The sequence below is a fragment of the Chionomys nivalis genome, chromosome 2, assembly GCF_950005125.1.
Source record: "Chionomys nivalis chromosome 2, mChiNiv1.1, whole genome shotgun sequence".
Lineage (NCBI taxonomy): Eukaryota > Metazoa > Chordata > Mammalia > Rodentia > Cricetidae > Chionomys > Chionomys nivalis.
Window position 1 is genome coordinate 82,482,818 of NC_080087.1, and position 19,307 is coordinate 82,502,124.

Below are 19,307 nucleotides of genomic sequence, written 5' to 3' on the forward strand. Positions count from 1 at the left end.
TCCCTGAAAACTGACACCGTTCCTCTTTCCCCTCCTGAGCACTTATCCCTTGTAATGGTCACTGTTCAAGTCCGTGTCCACACTGCGAGGGGAGAGATCTGTCTTGTTCCATTCCTGTCGCATGATAGATGCTCAATGAACTTAGGTGGGATTCGTAAAAGGACAAATAAAAAGACAGGGGCATCGAGGGGAGAAAGTAGCAGATCTGTGTGCTCCTGAGTCTCCTCAGCTGTGCCGTGGGGGAGCCAACAGTCTTAGCCTTTTCTCTCTGCCTGGAGAAGATAGTGCTGGCTGGGAAACTGAGGCACAAGGGGACATTAAACAGCACGTCACGGGCCAAGCCAGGGACCACACGCAAATCAAGGTGGGAAGACAGAGTGTAACCCTGCTGGCAACTCCTTCGCGAGGGTGTGTCCGCCTTGCTGGTCCCAGCGCAGGACACCCTTCCGGTGAGGGCAAGTGGAGAGGTGGCCCAAGTGGAAGTTTGAGTCCAGGGAGCCATGACAGTAAGCCTCTTTATTCTGAGGTCCATGGGTCCCCTGCCCTGTCAGAGCGATGCAGGAGGGCAGAGCCATGTTAACAAGGCAGCCCTGCTGGTGCCCATGTACCTGCCCTCCCACTCCAAGCAGTCTGGGCCCCACCTCTCCGGGAGGCGAGAGCCATCTGGCCTCTGTCAGGGCTGCACCCTCAGGCTTCTGGATGGCAGGGAGTGGGGTCCTGCCCTGACTCCCCGCCCAGGTCAGGGTAATGCCTGGTCACGGCAGCAAAGTGTCTTTGTGTGGGAAGCCATGGTCTTAGTGGTACATCATCCGGCCAAGCAAAGGTCTAACTATCCAGAAGTCGTCCACAATCTTCCCATCCTGTGGAGATCAGAAACAGGAGACAGTGAGGAAGGGAAGTCTGGCCTGCAGGGCCAGCTGGTCGGGGTTCAAATCCCACTGCTACCTCAAAGGCTTGATGATCTTGGACAAGTTCCTACATCTCTCTGAGCCTCAGTTTTTCTCATTTGAAAAGTCAAGATGAAGCCAGGGGTAGGGTGTGATACACAACAGTAATGTCAGCGCTTGGGAGGCAAAGGCAGGAGGATCTGTCCCAGGTCAGCCTGGGCTGTGTAAGAACACATAGTCTTAAAGCAGTAGTAATGTGTTATCTCTAGTGATTGGTATTTTGGTTGTTTGTTTGGTTGGTTTTCTGTTTTCTTTGAGATAGGGTTTCGAGTCACGTGGCCAGCCTTGAGTTTGACTTTGAACGTCTCCTACTCTATCTTAGGTACTAGGACTTACAGCACTGAGCCACCATCTATGCCAAGCTGAGGATCAAACCCAGGACGTCACGTTTCCTAGGCTCTGTACTGAGCCGCATACCCAGCTCATCTGGACTATGTCACCAAGAGCCTGTCCTCCAGGTATCCAGTGTCCATGCTGCCCTAAGCAGCTCAGCGGCTGTAGCGAGAACTCCAGGATAGGATAACTACAGGGCCACGGTGACGGCGGAGATGAGGGCACACCGACATGCACTGCTTGGTAAATGATCACCGTGTGTGCTGAAAATGTGGTCTGTGGGTGAGATTACAGCTCTGCTGTCTGGAATCTGTGTGACCCTGGGAAAATGGCTTTCTCTCTCTAGAAAGGGAAAGAATCCCGTCCCTGTGGGAATCACCGTGAGGGGTAACTTGCTTACACTCAGTGTAAGACAGTCCAGTCCCATGCCCGACACAGCAGTGCTCACTAAACTCTAATTTTTATTTTTGTTTGGTGTTTTGTTCTATTCTTTTTGAGGTAATGTCTAGCTATGGAAGCCCACGCTGGTCTTGAACTTGTGTTCTGGTCCTCCTGCCTTACAAGTACACCACTACACCTAGCTTGTTACGATTTTAAACCCACCATGAGGAATGGTTGGGGAAATGGCTCAGTGTCTAAAGATCTTGCCACACGGTTCAGATCTCGCGTGCCCATGTAAAAGCCAGGCCTGGGACTAGAGGCAGAAATAAACCGGACTGTCATGCTTCAGGTCCACCACACACACATCCTCCTCACTCCCGTCAGCCACCTGCTCTTTCTTCTGTTTCAAAGTGACTAACCCTTATCTAACTTCCCACTGCCAGGTTATGCTCTTGGTACATTATGGGTGTTGTTACACGGCCAGGGCACCCTGTGAACCAGAAGCTGTGGTAGATCCCGGATTTGAAAACTAAAGACCACAGAGGTCAGAGAAGTTATTCAGGGTCTCATGCCTGGTAGGAAGCACAGGCAGGATTTGAACCCAGGCTTCCAATTTTAGTGTATATATTTTTTTCTCTTCTGAGCTCATGGTTACCCTGTGTAGTGCAACTGGTCTTGAAATTTAGGTCCTATTGCTTTAATCTCCCAACTCTTTATGCTTTTATTTTATTTTGTGTTTTGTTGTTCTTTTCAGAACTAGAGATTGAACCTGAGGCCTTTCACATTAACCAGGTGCTCTATCGCTGAGACATACCCAGCCCCTCACTGGGGGATTCTTGGCAGGGACTCTACCACTGAGCCACATCTCAGCCCCTCACTGGGGGATTCTAGGCAGGGGCTCTACCACCGAGTCACACCCCCATCTCCTCACTGGGGGATTCTAGGCAGGGGCTCTACCACCGAGTCACACCCCCATCTCCTCACTGGGGGATTCTAGGCAGAGGCTCTATCACTGAGTCACACCCCCATCTCCTCACTGGGGAATTCTAGGTAGGGGCTCTACCACTGAGCCACACCCCAGCCCCTCACTGGGGGATTCTAGGCAGGGGCTCTACCACTGAACCACACCTCCAGCCCCTCACTGGGGGATTCTAGGTAGGGGCTCTACCACTGAGCCACACCCCAGCCCCTCACTGAGGGATTCTAGACAGGGGCTCTACCACTGAGCCACACCCCAGCCCCTCACTGGGGGATTCTAGGCAGGGGTTCTACCACTGAGCCACACCCCACCCCTCACTGGGGGATTCTAGGCAGGTGCTGTAACAATGAGCCATGGCCCTAATTCTTCTGCCTCAGTCCTTCAATTGATGGGATTACAGGCATGCCTCACCATACCCAGTATATTGATTTACTTTTTTGTTTGTTTGTTTTCCAGACAGGATTTTTCTGTGTAGCCCTGACTGCCTTGGGATTTGCTTTGTAGACTGGGCCGGGCTTGAACTCAGAGATGTGCCTGCCTCTGCCTCTCAAGCCCTGTGATTAAAGGGGTGCACTACCATGAACAGCTTGATTTACTTTTGAGCCCAAGGTCTTAACCACTCAGCTCCCGCATACCCTGGACCAGGCTGTGCAGTTTGTAACCCACGCCCGACAGACCTGGTCATCAGACACCTGCTGGATGTGCATGTGGGTGCCGTTAAGGATGTGCATCCGCGTGTACCCATACTCCTTCACACGCAAGGCGCTCCACGGTCTGGCTTTTATAGTAAAGGGAGTCAGCAGCTCTTCACAGCCCTGTGGAAGACAGACGGTGAGATAGCACAGTACAGGGGGCTGGAGAGATGGCTCAGCGGTTAAGAACACTGCCTGCTGTTCCAGAGGTCCTGAGTTCAATTCCCAGCAACCACATGGTGGCTCACAACCATCTGTAGTAAGATCTGGTGCCCTCTTCTGAATAAATAAAGATTTAAAAAAAAATAAAATAAAATAAAAAGAGACAGCACAGTACATGGGAACACATCCAGCCAGGGCTCGGCGGCCTCCAAGGGCTGGTCAGCTACAACTCAGTTCCTGCACGTGGGAGACAGGAGGATCCCAAAGCTCAAGACTAGCCTGGTCTGTGTAGTCAGACAACCAAAGCAGCCTGGATTATGTAGATCCTGTCTCAAAAATAAATGGGGGCAGGGCAGTGGTGGTGCGTTCACTCTCAGGGCTTAGGAGGCAGAGGAAGCCGGATCTCTAAGTTCAAGTCCAGCCTGGTCTGCAGAGTGAGTTTCAGCACAGCCAGGACTACACAGAGAAAATCTGTCCTTGGGCTGGAGAGGTGGCTCAGTGGTTAAGAGGTTAAGCTCTTCCAGAGGTCATGAGTTCAATTCCCAGCAACCACATGGTAGCTCACAACCATCTGTAATGAGATCTGGTGCCCTCTTCTGGTGTGTGAGCATACATGGAGGCAGAATGTTGTATATATAATAAATAAACAACAACAACAACAAAAAAAAAAAAAAAAAAGAAAGAGAACCTGTCCTAAAAAACACTGGTAAGATGGCTCAGCAGATAAAGGCACTTGCAACCCTAGCAACCTGAGTTTGGTCCCAGAACCCACAGGGTAGGAGAGATCCACTCTAGGATGTTGTCTCTCACTTCCAGATGTGAACCCTGCACCCCTACACAAAAATAAACAGTGACAACAGTAACAACACAACAACAAAAGGAAATTAAATGAACTGAGCTGGGGTTGTAGCTCAGCTGAAAGAATGCTTGTCCAGCATGCACAGCGCTCTAAACTCAGTCCCCAGCGCAACACAAAACCTTACATGGTGATTCATGCCTTCTAAAGATCAAAAGTTCGAGGTCAGGGGCTGGAGAGGTAACTTGGTAGTTAAGATCATTAGCTGCTCTTGCAGAGAACCTGGGTTTGTCTCCCAGCACCCACATGGCAGCTCACAACCGTCTGTAACTCTTGTTCTAGAGCTAGGACGCCCTCTTTCGGTCTCCCCAGGCATTGCACGCACATGGTGAGCATACATACATGCAGGCAAAACACCCATACACGTCAAATAAAACAATAAATATATTAATTTAAAAAGTTCAAGGTCAATTTAAACCATACAGTAACCAGATCTCAAGTTTGAGATCAGCCTAGACTCTATGAGCTGGTCTCAAGATTAATTAGTGAATTAAACCAGGGTCTAGGGCTCAAGGCTAGCCTGAGTTACATGGAGAGATAGTGTCTTGGGAGACAAAAAGAGAACCATGGTAACTTCACTGTGAATGAACCCTAGATGAACTGTTTGTTTGTTTGTTGTGTGTATCTGTCTCAGTCAGCTCACAGCTGCCTGATGTGGGTGCTGGGAACTGAACCCTGGTACTCTCCGAGAGCTGTTTGTCCGGGGCCTCATGTAGCCAAGGATGACCCCGAACTCCTGATTCTCCTGCTTCCACTTCCTAAGTGCTAAGGTGTAGGCTGCTCCGTGGTTTTGGTTGTCTTATTGTTATTATTTTAAAATTACAGTTATTCAGCGTGTGTGTGTGTGTGTGTGTGTGTGTGTATGTGTTAGATTCTCTTTCCACATGTGGACCCTGGGACTTGAACTCAGGTCATCAGGTTTGGCAGCGAGTACTAATACTTGCTCAGGCTCTTTTGTGCCTTTTGAGATAAGGTCTTGTGCTGTAGCCCAGGCTGGTCTAGAACTCAGAGATCTTGCACTCAGGACAGTCCTCTGGCTCCAGCATCTGGAATGCTGGCGTCACAAGCACATACCACCAGTCAGGGCTTCCAATAACTGCGGTTTACCTACCTGTAACCATTGCTTTTCCTACCCTGGCTTCCGTGTCCCCATCTGTGTGACGAATATACCATCAACAGCACCCAGTCAAAATACAGTGGTGGCTGCCACCACCCTGTCTAAACTAGTCTAAACTAGTCCCTTCCCACCTGCTCACCGCAGATCCTGTGATGATGTGAACCGGGCCTCGGGGATTCGTATAGGGCTTCTCCAGGCTGCCGTTAAACACCTGGAGGAAAGGACAAGGTGGGCGGTGGGTCACAACTGGCCAGGCCCTGGCGAGGGTCTGACTACATGAACACCAAGCATCTGGTCCTGCGTCCTCCTTGGGCCTCACCTGGTAGTTGTAAATTGGCCAGAGCCGTTCGTAGGAGTGTTCGTGAGCCCAGAACTCCAGATCTACACCTAAGACAGGAAGAGTGATGTTCAGGCTCCTGGGTGGACAGAGGTAGGGCTAGGGACTCCCCAGGGCCTCTCACCATATTTATGGAAAAGGTCCTCTAGCCCGAACAGCTTGCCTTGGAGGCCTTTGCGGACCTGTTGGGATGAGCGGGGAGGTGAGGAGGCCCGTCCTCCCTCCAAGTCTGACTGCCACCCAGGGAAGGGGCCTCACCCTGCTTTCGTGTCTCGTGCAGTCATCCAGATCAGCATTGGAGCAGTACATAGGCCGATGCCCCATGGTGATGATCCACGGTCGAGCTACCCGGTTCCTGTTAGCTTTCTAGAGGAAAGAGGCCTGAGTGAAGGACAGCCACAGGGGCTGAGAGGCCAGAAGGGGCTTGGACCCGGGCCTACCTGGAGGTCATTCTCCAGCCAACGGAACTGCCTCTCCACCAGGTGGCGGCCATAGTGGAGAAAGAAATACACCTCAGTGGAGAAGGAGATGATATGAGCAGGACCTAGGTCCCAGCTGCAGGGGTCAAAAGACAAGGGTCAGAGATTGGAAGTCTGCACCGCCCATCCTTCAGGGGGGTCAGACCACACACACCCCCAAAAACCCTCCATATTACCTGTACCATAAGCCTTCATTGTCCCCTGGCATACTAAAGCGAGCCTTGTAGTTAGAGAAATTGCTGGAAAAAAGGAATTATAAAGAGCAAGGGGTAATAACCTGGATTCAGCAGCCTCCACCTCCCAACTTCCTGGCCAGAGTGTGGCTCCCAGCCCACCCTTTCTTTATCTCTTCTTTCTCTACCAAGATGAGGCCCCTGCAGCATGAGGAACTTAAGTGAGATTCTGAGGACACAGCTGGTTTCTCTAGTCTGGCTTTTGCCCACCGCACTCACTAGCGTTGTTCATGATTTCCAGGGCATGTCATGTATGGCAGGCTGGCAGCGACCGGCTCGATGAGCCGCATGAATCTGTCCCCAACGCGAGCATTGTCCTGGTCCATGTTGTAGGCAAAGTCTCCTGGAGGGTAGTCGGGAATGGGAGAGAGTGAGGCCCAGGCTCTGCTTCCTCTAGGATCAAGACCTTGTGGGTCCTGATCCCTGCCTAGGACCTTCTCATGTGTGAGCTGATACAGCGCCCAACTCTGCGTCCTGTTGGCTCCCAGGACACAGCTGGGCCTGGTTTGATGCTGATATTTATTTATTTATTTATTTATTTATTGGTTTTTCGAGACAGGGTTTCTCTGTGGTTTTGGAGCCTGTCCTGGAACTAGCTCTTGTAGACCAGGCTGGTCTCGAATGATGCTGATTTTTAGCAAGCAAACTATTTCTTTTATTATCACTAGGGATTGACCCCAGGATCTTCTGGATACCAGGCAAGAGTTCTATATTACCAGCCCCTCGATGGGGGATTCTAGGCAGGGGCTCTACCACTGAGCCACCTCCCTAACCCTTGCTTTTTTTTTTTTAAACCAGGCCTCACTAAGCTGTTCAGACTGGCTTTGAATTCTGGGTAAGCCTCCTGCCTCAGCCCCTTCACTGCTGGGATTATAGACATGTGCTACCATGCCTAGTCATCTTAATTTATAATAACATTTCTGTGTATTCTGAATGAGCCTTACCTCTCATAACAATAACAATAAAAAAAAAATAGGAAATCAGAGCTGGAATCTGTATGGACCAGAGCTGAGGTCTTAACCTCAGACCTCATATCTGGGGTCAGCCTCGGGTCCCACCCTCAGCCCCCAGCCACGTCCCTTCTGAACCACCCCAGCCGCCCCCAGCCCAGCCCTGCACTGGACTGATAGGCACCCAGGCCTCCAGCCTCCCAGTGCACCCTCACCGGTGCCTCACCCACATGGAGCACCGCGTCAAACATGCCCTGCTGGGTGTCTCTCCGCAGTCTGGGCAGGGCCCTGGCGTTGTCAGCGCCCATATCCCCAAACACAGCCAGGCGGGGGCTCCAGTGAACCCCTCTCTTCAAGGCCGTGAAGCGAAACCGCCGGCTCCAGCCCTGAGCGCTGCCACAACGGTAAACTGAGGGAAGAAAAAAACCAGACCTCTGTCAGCTGGGGAGGCAGGGATCAGGACCTTTCCACCAGACCTCACCCTCAAGCCCTGGAGAGGGAGGGAAACACAGGGACATTGCTGCCGTCATCATTACTATTATTATTAATGATGAAAGCTAGCCTGGGCTACCTGGAAATGTCCCTCTGAGACATTGTCAGGTAGCCCAGGCTAGTCTCCAGCTGTCTATGTAGCCCAGGATGAGAATTTCGAATCTTCTTGCCTTCTTCCAAGTGCTGGGATCAAAGGCTTGTGTTATCACACCTAGAATCATATCCCAGGGTCTCACACCACCAGATGAACCACCAGCCCAGCTTCAGCTACAGGTCTCCGATAGCTTCTAGGACATACCTCCCTCTTGCCCACCGACAACCCTCTCACCATACTGGGCCCCGGGCAGCAGCTTCCGAAGCGTCACGCGGTGGATATAGAGCTTGCGGCGCAGAATGCCCCCATCCACGAAGGTGCTGGCGGTGCCATGGGCACGGAATGGGAGCGGCCCAGATAGGTACATGCCGAACTGCACCTCCGACCGCGCTGGAGCCCACGTGGTCCAGGTCACAGTCATGGAGCCCGGCTCATCTGAGGAGAGAGATCAGAATGGAGCCTGGGGAAGGCTATCAAGCAGGAAGAGGGGGGTACTTAGCAGTCAGCCCACGCCCTCTGTTATTGCCGAGCTGGGCTTCTGGTGAGGGTGGCTTTGCCTCCCGAGTCTCTGTTTCCCGTATGTGAAACAGAATAAGGTTATCTATCCTCCAAGATTGTGAGGAAGCATGGACACATCCAAATACAATCGGCAAGGTGCATCCTAGGTTACAGGTCCTGGAATTCAATCACCTATGCGTTGAAAAAGCTCCGGGGAGAAAACGGAATGTCAAAACGGCTCAACCACTGTGACCCGAGTTCATCCCCAAGACACACGTGGCTTCTAAAAGTTGTCCTCTGAGCCGGGTGCTTTTTAACCCTAAGAGAAGAAAGCATATGTCTGTGGGTTGATGACAGCTTGGTCTACATAGTGAATTACAGGTCATCCGGGGCTGCATAGTGAGGCGTAGTCTTAAAAAGAAAAAGAAAAACGAAAGAAAAAAAAAGACCTTTGACCTCTACATGTGTGCTATGGCATAGTTGTGCCTACCTCCCACATAAACTAAACAATAAATCAATTTATACGAATATTTTAAGACTATTTGGGGAAGGTGAGAGATTGGCTGCTTTTCCAGAGGACCTGGATTCACTTCCCAGCACTAAGTCCGTTCACAACCATCTGTAACTCCAGTTCCCAAAGATCTGATGCCCTCTTCTGGTCTCGGAGGACACCAGACGTGTATATGATTTACAGACAAATATGCAGCCAAAGCACCCATACACATAAAATAAAATAAAATAAAATAAAATAAAATAAAATAGACAAATTTCTGGGTCCGGGCCTGGGGATGTGGCTCAGTGTGTAGAGCGCCTTCCTGGCGTGCTCACAGCCCTGGGTTCCATCCCCAGCAGCACGGGTGCAGCATCCGGAGACTGAGGCCAGAGAATTGGGACTTCTTGGCCAGCCTGGGATATATGAGGAATTCTGAGCTAACCTGGGCTTCATAGCAAGGCTCTGTTTTAAAAAAAATCAAACTCGAAGGAGGGAGGAACACACAAGCCCAGCCCTTCCCTAAGGATTTATTCTGCTGTGGTGTGGCTCGTGCTCCTATGAATAGCCATTTACCCATGCTCCTGTAAGCAACCCTAAGGAAACTCACAGGGTTGGACACACACACACGCATATACACTCCCACGCACACACACGTACACACACATGCATGTGCACACACATGCAAAGCACACACATGCATGCATGCACACTGTCATGTGCATGTGTGCACACATGCATGTACACGCATGCGCACACGTGTGTGTGCATGCACATGCACTCATGCACACACACATGTGCCTGCTCATGCACAAAAGACTTTAAAGTAGGAAAAGGGTCTAATTGGAAGAGGAAAGGGACCAATGGAGGTGGGGGATGGAACAAGAGAGGGTGAGGGGGTAGGTGAATGTAACCCATATCCATTATATACACGTACAGAAATATACACACTAAACACCTGTGTAAAAATGGGTCAGGCAATGGTGGTACATGCCTTTAATCCTAGTCCTTGAGGCAGAAGCAGACAAATCTATGTGAGTTCAAGACCAGCCTTATCTACAGAGTGAGTATCAGGACAGCCAGGGCTACACAGAGAAACCCTGTCTCGAAAAACAAACAAAAACAAAAAACAAAAAAAGAAAAACTTAAGCAAATAAATAGAAAAGAGAAAATGTCATTACGAAGCTTCTGATGTGTGATTAATATAAACTAATTAGGAAGAAGACAAAACAAACAAGAAACGTGGCAGCACAATAGCTGCTTTCCAGAACACTGCGCTAAGCACTGAGTCACAGATGACTTACTGTGTGCTGGGGTTCTGTGCAAACACCACAGCCTTGTGCTTTGTAGGTGACCTTGGGTTTGGCATCCTGAGAATGCCCTGGTAGTCACCTTTAGTGAACAGGAGAGACAACCTTAGGCAAAGAACTAGCAACAATGAGATTTACAGGCTGAGTCAATGTCCCTATTCTTTTCAGTGTGTGCTAGCCTGCAGCCAACATTGCATGGTCATCATGTCATCTGAGAGCTCCGGACAGGTATCTGGAGGCCAGCTAAATAATAAAGTGGAGGAGTGGGGACAAAGGCCAGCTATAGGGCAGGCCTGCGGGGAGGGACAGGATCTCATACTGTATCCCAGGTTAGCTTGGAACTCCTTAGGTAGCCCAGAATGGCCTTGAACCTGCGGTCATCCTCCTGCCTCAGCTGGGATAATAGTAGTGAGTCACCATGCTTGGCTCTAGAGTAAATTTGTACACAATGGCTTTTTATATCATAGGTCAGGTTCCTTAAAGTTGGCCTCTAATTCTCATCTCCTCTCTCTCTCATGCATGAACACATACATACACACACACACACACACACTAAAATTCCTGAGGCTGGAGAAATGGCTCAGTGGTTAAGAGCACTGGCTGCTCTTGCAGAGGACCTGGGTTTAGTTTCTAATATCCAGACAGTGTCTCACAGCTATCAGTGAGTACGGGTTCAGGGAATCCAGCACTCTCTTCTGGCTTCCAAGAGTACTGCATACATATGGTACACACACACACACACTCACACTCATAAATGCACAAAACTTTAGAGAACATTAAAATCAGCCAGATGTGGAAGGAAAGTACCACAAGCTCGTGGCTATATTGCACAATGAGTGACATCAACACACTGAAGGGAGTGGTGGAGGTGGGGGGGAGTGGCAGGGGGAGGGGGGCTGCATGGGAAGCAGTGTCCTAAAGGATTGAGGAGGCTAGCAGTAAGCTGACCACGCAAGAGCAAGCGCAGTCACTTGGTCAATCAGGCCTCTTTTTTTTTTTTTTTTTTTTTTGGTTTTTCGAGACAGGGTTTCTCTGTGGCTTTGGAGCCTGTCCTGGAACTAGTCAATCAGGCCTCTTACACAGGAAAAAAAGATTTTCTTTTCAGGCACAGGCGAGCTCAGAGCTTGAGACATACCTGGCAAGATCCACAGACTTACAGTGTCCCCCACCACTACTCCCAAGTCATGCAAATTCCAAGAGACCAAATCTGGAACCCAGGGAAGAGCAATAAGCAATGATAGTACCGGATTTCCACCCAGAGAATGAAAAAATATTCACAAGTCTGGCATGGAAAGAAATCATTGAATACATAAATGAAGTAGGCAAGAGGGAGGGACAGCTCTTCCTAACACTAAATTTTAATTAGATGGGAAGGAACAGCTGGGGTCATGGCTAGAATCCACCTTCCCCGATGAGGGGCAGCAGCATGGCTCAGTGGTAGAGCCCCTGCCTAGAATCCCCCAGTCCTTGCCTAATGGGTGGGAGGCTGCGATTCATATGTATTCACACAAAAGAGCATTTTTTACATGTATATATATGGAAAGAGGGAAAAAGAAAATTAAAAACTCCCAATTAGGCAAGCACAACACTAAGAATTACTGCAGTTAGGAGCCACTGATGAATGCTAAAACAAACTAGTGGGTGAAAATTTGTGGAGCAATAGGACTTGCTTCTTCTTGAGCAATCTCTCCCCAAGCTATTCATTAGCTACAAAGCAAAGAATAAAGGCTCTACAGTGGATAGACCCAGCAGGCATCTGCTTAAGCATCCAATCAGGGTCAGCACCAGCGGCGGCTGTAATAAAGCCTCTCTATACCGTGGACCCTCCAGTGCCACGTGCAGAGAGAGACCCAAAGCCACAGCCGCGGTCTTCTCTAACACATCCTTGAAACAACAGCGAAGAGACCTGAAAGAGTGATGCTTCACAAAACCACTGACCGACTCTCAGAAAACACAAAGGTCACAAAAGAGAAAGACTTAGGTGCTGGCGGCAGGGGTGCGCCTGCCAGCGATTCCAGCACCAGGGAACCTGAGGCAGAAGGTTTTCTAGTTTGAGACCAGCCTGGGCTACAGATCAAAAGCACAGCGGGAAGCTAAAGCTGCACCTTCCCCCAAGCCCAGGGTGAGGTCCTGCAGTAAAGTCAGTGGTGACCTTGGGGACTTTGCGTGAGGTCTGGAGTTTGTGCAGACAGGCCAGTATCCATTCCGTTGTTTAGTTTTGTCTCTACGTTGTTTTGTTAGGGATAGCGTCTTACTCGGTGACATTGGGTGGGCTGGAACTCACAGTGTCACCACGCCTGGCTTGTCCTTTCTTTTCACACGGGTTTCATTGCGGTCTAGATGGATTTCCTGTTGCTGAGGTCAGTATTCCTCCTGCCTCGACCTCCCAGAGAGCTGGGACTGCAGGCGCGCCTGACCATGCTTGGTTCCACTTTCCTTTTTTTTTTTCTTCCTTTTTATTGGGCTGGGGAGTGAGCCCTGGGCTCTGTGCAAGTCAAGCAGGTGTTCTACCAATGTGGCAATATCTTAGCTGCCAACTTCCAATTAAAAGTTTTCTTTTTTAGATTTATTTTGCGTGTATTGGTGTTTACCTGCATGTACGTCTGTGTTCCGCACGCCTGCTTGCTACTCATGGAGGTCAGAAGAAGGCATTGGATCCTCCGGAACTGGAGTTACAGATGTGTGTGAGCTGCCATGTAGGTGCTGAGAACTAACCCAGGTCCTCTGAAAGAACAGCCAGTGCTCTCAACCACTGAGACATCTCATCAGTCCCCTCAAATTTCAATTTTTAATAATCCTACCACTGTTATTTAAGATGTTATCTTTCTAGGCTACATAGAGATTCAAGGATAGTCTAAACTACAGGAGACCCTGTCCCCAAACCACCACCAACAAAAAGATATCAGAGAACATCAGAGGCCTGGAGCAATGCTCAGTGGCTAAGAGAACTGGCTACTCTTCCAGAGGACCTGGGTTCAGTTCCCAGCCCTCACATGTGGGCACACTACCCACATGTAACTCCAGTCCTAGAGGGATCGGACGCCCTCTTCTGGCCCCCACGTGCACCAGGTACACACAGTAGTGCACAGACGTACACACAGGCAAAATACCCACACTCATAAAAGTAAAAAATAAGCTATTAAAAAAATGAGGAATTCATCCAGGCTCATGGTGCACGCCTTTCATCATGCACCTGGTGGGCAGAGGCAGATGAATCTCTGTGAGTTCAAGGACAACTTGGTCTACAGGGTGACTTGCAGACTAATCAGGGCTTCATAGTGAGACTGTCTCAAAACAACAATAAACAAACAAACAAACAAATAAATAAGGGATTCAAAATATAGTATGCCCACAAAATATAGCATGCCTAATTTTTGAAAGAAAAAAAAAATCCCACTAACCTCAAAAGGAAAAAAGAAATAAAAACATTAAATACGATTAGTGGACTCTGTTAGTATTAACATTATTCTAGATTGTGTGACCTGCAACCGAGCTCTACCTCAGCAAGTCTCCATTTATTATTATTGTTGTTGCTGCTGTTTTGTGTTGTCATTATGTTTTAGACTCTCACTGTGCAGCCTTGGTCGTCCTGGAACTCATTCTGCCTCCCGAGTGCTAGGGTTAAATACTATTATCATTTCAGAGACAAGGTCCAGGCTGATCTTGAACTCAGCATCCTCCTGCCTCATCCTGCAGAATACTGCAATTGCAGACAAGTGCAACCTGGCCTAGGTGACTTTACTGCCTTAGGACTTCCTCCAAAAATCTCAAAACACTTCAAATGTAAAAGCTTTACATTCGTGTTTTATTTCTGTTGTTTCTTATTTTTTGAGATAGGGTTTCTCTCTGCAGCCCTGGCTGTCCTGGAATTTGCTCTGTAGACCAGGCTGGCCTCAAACTCACAGAGATCCTCCTGCCTCTGCCTCCAGAGTGCTGGGATTAAAGACATGCACCACCACCACCTGGCAAAGCCTTAAATTTTTGACCAATAAGAAGCAATCATATTACATTTTGGGGTAGTTTCGAAGAAAAGGAGCCACCGTTACCCCGACCGTGTCAAGTTCTTGTCCTCTGCTTCTTCCCATCACGGAGAGTTCCTCCCTCTCAGCAGCCAGAGCTGCCGTCCCAGACAGGCTGAACAGGAAGTAATTCAGGAGAACCCCACATCTACTCAGACTAACATTACAGACATGAAAGGGCTGCTGAGATAGCCCCATGCGTAAAGGCAGCTGCCACCAAACTGGCAACCCTACCAAACCACAGGCCCTCTGACCTCCACCTGTGTGCACATAGCAGGAAATCCAGAAGGTTTAAAAAGGGAGATTTGGAACCACTAAGTCAGTAATATTCCCGTCACTAACCTCCACACAAGCCTTGCTGTGTGTGCATACAGGACACACACTCAGCAATAAAAATTTTTATAATTCGATGATTTAAAAATATGGGCTTCTCCAAAAACCACAGAGAAACCCTGTCTCGAAAAACCAAAAAAAAAAAAAAAAAAAAAAAAAAAAATATGGGCTTGTGAGATGGTTCAATGGGTAAAGAGGCTGCCACCAAGCCAGGGCCACGTGGTGGAAGGAGAGAACCGACTCACGGGTTCTCTGACTGCCACACACATGCTAAGTGATAAATAAATAAAACTCAGGGGTTTTTAAAAAATTTGTGTAAAACAACAGCATTTTCACTGACTTAATATAGTTAGTGAATATAGTTCTCATTCAGTAAAAACGACATTTACAGAAGAGGTCCTCATTACTGCTTTCTTCTTATGGAGTTTTGTTTTGGCACTGTTGGGGATGAGCCCCACACCGTCACGTGTGCCTGGCAGCGGCTCCATTATTAGTTTCGACCCAAGCTCTCAGTTTCCCTCCCTCCCACTCCCCCTTCCTCCCTACTCTCTCTCTTTTTTCTTTTTATGGACAGGATCCCGCGTCGCCCAGTCTAGCCGAGCCTTCTGCTCACTGAGTGGCAGAGGATGGCCATGAACTGCTCCTCCCGCCTCCTCCTCCTGAGTACAGGGCCCTGGGACAGCGACACTATACCTCACTGGGTTTTCCCTTTCTTTCTTTCTTTCTTTCTTTCTTTCTTTCTTTCTTTCTTTCTTTCTTTCTTTCTTCCTTCCTTCCTTCCTTCCTTCCTTTCTTTTTCCTTCTTTCTTTCTTCCTTCCTTCCTTCCTTCCTTCCTTCCTTCCTTCCTTTCTTTTTCCTTCTTTCTTTCTTTCTTTCTTTCTTTCTTTCTTTCTTTCTTTCTTTCTTTCTTTCTTTCTTTCTTTTATTTAGATAAGGTCTCACTGTGTAGCCCTAGGTGGCTTGGAACCTCCTATGTAGACCAGGCTGGCCTCAAACTCAGAGACTCGTGTTCCTCTGTCTCCCAGGTGCTGGAATGAAAAGAGTGCACCACTCTGCTTGGCCTGAATCTTAATCTTTAATATGATAAGTATGGAGATGTGAGATTATATATACATCACACACACACAAACACACACACATATCACATAAGCCAGGTATGGTTGTGCACACCTCTGAGTTCAGTTCTTTGGATGCTGAGGCAGGAGGATTGTGAGTTCAAAGCAAGTCTGAACTGTATGGTGAAACCATATGAAAAGAGAGAGGTCACAATTTCCCTTACACGTGGTATCCAGAGTTAAGTGCGTGTGTGTGTGTATGTGTGTGTGTTAAATCTTAATCCACAGAAGTAGAAGAGAGACTACAAGGGGGAGGAAGCCGTCTAAAAGAGAGGGGAGGGAGAGGATGACGGAGATAAAGAGGACAAACAGTCCATGTTCTCTCTCATACGAAGGCTCTAAACTGACCAACCACATATGCACGTGTGTAGCCTGTACGAAAGCGGAAAGGAGATTATTAGAGGAGGAGCAATGAGAGAGAGGGAGGAAGGACAGGAGAGGGAATAGAGGGGAAGGAGCTATCATAGAAACTGAAAAAGTCCCGGCCCTGACCGGATAGATCAGTGGATAGAGGTCCTTGTTGCTGTACCTGATGACCCGAGTTCAATCCTGGGACTCCCATGGTGGAAGCAGAGAAACCCCTCCTGAGAGTGGTCCTCTGACGCGTGTGCAAACACATACACACACATACACACACACAGCAGGGGCACACTCACCATTACACACACACACAGCAGGGACACACTCACCATTACACACACACATACACACACACAGCAGGGGCACATTCACCATTACACACACAGCAGGGGCACACTCATCATTACACACACATACACACACAGCAGGGGCACACTCACCATTACACACACACAGCAGGGACACACTCACCATTACACACACACATACACACACAGCAGGGACACAGTCACCATTACACACACACACACAGCAGGGACACACTCACCATTACACACACACATACACACACACAGCAGGGGCACACTCACCATTACACACACACATACAGCAGGGACATACCATTACACACACACATACACACACACACAGCAGGGGCACACTCACCATTACACACACATACACACACACAGCAGGGACACACTCACCATTACACACACACACAGCAGGGACATACTCACCATTACACACACACATACACACACAGCAGGGGCACACTCACCATTACACACACACATACACACACACAGCAGGGGCACACTCACCATTATACACACACATACACAAACACACAGCAGGGGCATACCCACACACATATACACATCCACACACACAAAGTAAAGAAACACATGTAGTAAAAGACAAATCGTAAAGAAAATGTCGTGAAACCCACTATCATGCTTTTAAAAATCGAAACAAAGCAAGGTCACCTAAAGGAAACCCCTTGCATGCATCTGTTCCCCAAGGCTGCAGTCACTCCTGTTGGTATAACTAAGACAAATTCAGGTGAGAGAGTCTCTGTTCCACCCAGAGCTCAGTCATGTGACTCCACAGAGAACAAAGGACAACCCATAACTCCCACCACAGGTCACGTGCGGTCAGTTAACTGGCCCTTGGTGCCCAAGTCTACCCATGCAGCCTGCACACAGAGGGGCAAGAGTTTTCAGCCCTGTTCCATGTGCTCCATTACCTCTTTTTCTTTTTGTTTTGTTTTGAGACAGGGTCTCACGTAGCCCAGGCTAGCCTGAAATTCACTATGTAGCTAAAGCTGGCTTTGAACTGATCCACCTGCCTTTATCTCTTAAGTGCTAGGAATAGAGGTGAGAGCCGGTACATCCAATAGATTGTTTGTTTTCTTTAATTTTGAGGCAGGGTCTCATGAAGCCCAGGCTGGCTTCAGATTTGTGCTTTAGCTGAAGCTGGTCTTGAAAGCCTGTCTCTAGTGCCTCATTTCCTGAGTTTTGGGGGTAGAGTCGCCTCATCAGCTCCCATGGCTCTTGATAAAAGATTTCCCCAGCCTGTGTTCCATACCTGAAATCCCAATATTTGGAAGGCTGAGGCAGGAGGGTTGAGAATTCTAGGGTAGCCTGGGCTACAGATGGAGACTCTGTCTTAGTAAACCAAATATTAAAACAAAACAACAAAAACCAAACAAACAAAACAACAACAACAACAAAAAGTCCTGGGGTATCTCAGTTTGGTAGAGTGTTTGCCCAGCATGCACAAGGCTCTGGGTTCAACCCCAAGACCAAGTCTCAAAAAGAAAAGAGAAAGAGGGAGAGAGGAAGAGAGAGAGAGAGAGAGAGAGAGAGAGAGAGAGAGAGAGAGAGAGAGAGAAGAAAGGAAGAAAAAGCGGGGATGGGGGCTCACCCCTGCAATCCGAGCACCCAAAAGCCTACAGGGAGACTTTCAGTCTAGCCTGGGCTACAAGTTTGAGAAACTGTCTCAAAAAAAACACAGCGAACATATGGAGGTACAGGCAGGAGTTTTAGGAATTCAAGTCCAGCCTGGGATACAAAGAAGTTTGAGGCCAGCGTGGGCTACATAAGCCTATTTCCAAAACTACAGTGGGTGGGAGGGACCCCTCCCCTGCCAGAAAGAAGAGAAGAGGGTTGGAGAAAGAAGTGACCCAGGGAGGCCTAGGTCCCCCTTCATTCATTTACTGGTTTTTTTCCCCAATGCATTTCTGAGCTCAGCATGGCAACATGCCAGGCCATGGAATAAGACAGCGAGGCGGTGAGCAGGACAGTTCTCAGCTTGTGATGGGTTCACACCATCATCCCTCCCTACACGAGCCTGCTGAAGTCCCATTTGACAGAGGCACATCACTGAGGCTCGGAAGGGCAAATCACCAGCCTGGGCTTCGACAGAGATTCCTGAGCCCTTCACCCACAGAGAACCCCAGGGCTGAAGAAGGAGAGGCAGAATGAGGTGAGAGATCAGGGACACTTACCTGGGTAGGACAGGTGGACTTGCTCCGGGGTAGCACGAGGATATTCTGGGGCTCCCAGGACTCCCAGGGAGAAAAGGAGGAGCAGACAGTAGTAGAACCAGCACCCAAAAAAGGGGCTCATGGTAGGGGGATGGTGGGGGGCAGAGTCAAACGCAGGGACCAGATCAGATCCCGTTGGTGGGTTCCGGTCACAGAGGAAATGGAGAGATGCCAGGCAGGGCCGTCTGTGTCTGTCTGTCGGTCAGGGTGTCCGTGGGGGAGGGAGACGGAATGACTGAAACGTCTCTGAGGGGAGTGGTGAAACAGGTGCTGGAGAGAGAGAATAATTACTGAGGTCTCCTGGGCTCGCTGCTCAGCACTTTGCATAGATTAACACCGGGAGGCCTCGCAGCATTCCTAAGAGGTGGTGGCCGCAGTCATCACCAACCCTGTCACATATAGGAAACTGAGCAACTATATGACTCAGAGGCACGGCTAGCATGAGATGCAGTTGGGGTTTGAACCCTTCCGGCCCGGGCTCCAGCTACTGGGAGGGGGCTGGGTGGCTGGGGCAGGGTGTTTTGAGAGCCATCCTCAACGTTACCTCGGGCTAACTTTAGCAATCCCAGCTTCTGGGG

The 19,307-nt window shown here is 49.1% G+C and overlaps 1 protein-coding gene across 1 annotated transcript; it reads right to left on the reverse strand.

Annotated features, from left to right (window-relative positions):
- Positions 1-599: 599 nt before the first annotated feature.
- Acp7 (acid phosphatase 7, tartrate resistant (putative)) lies at positions 600-18,811 on the reverse strand. Its single transcript, XM_057763061.1, has 12 exons — positions 18,691-18,811; positions 8,287-8,487; positions 7,693-7,875; positions 6,736-6,859; positions 6,460-6,522; positions 6,245-6,359; positions 6,063-6,170; positions 5,929-5,986; positions 5,787-5,854; positions 5,607-5,678; positions 3,318-3,455; positions 600-860 (listed from the first exon to the last, which is right to left on the reverse strand). Exons 1-12 carry the CDS (start codon positions 18,809-18,811, stop codon positions 795-797), a joined length of 1,317 nt encoding a protein of 438 aa, XP_057619044.1. The 3' UTR covers positions 600-794.
- Between the last annotated feature and the right edge of the window lie 496 nt (positions 18,812-19,307).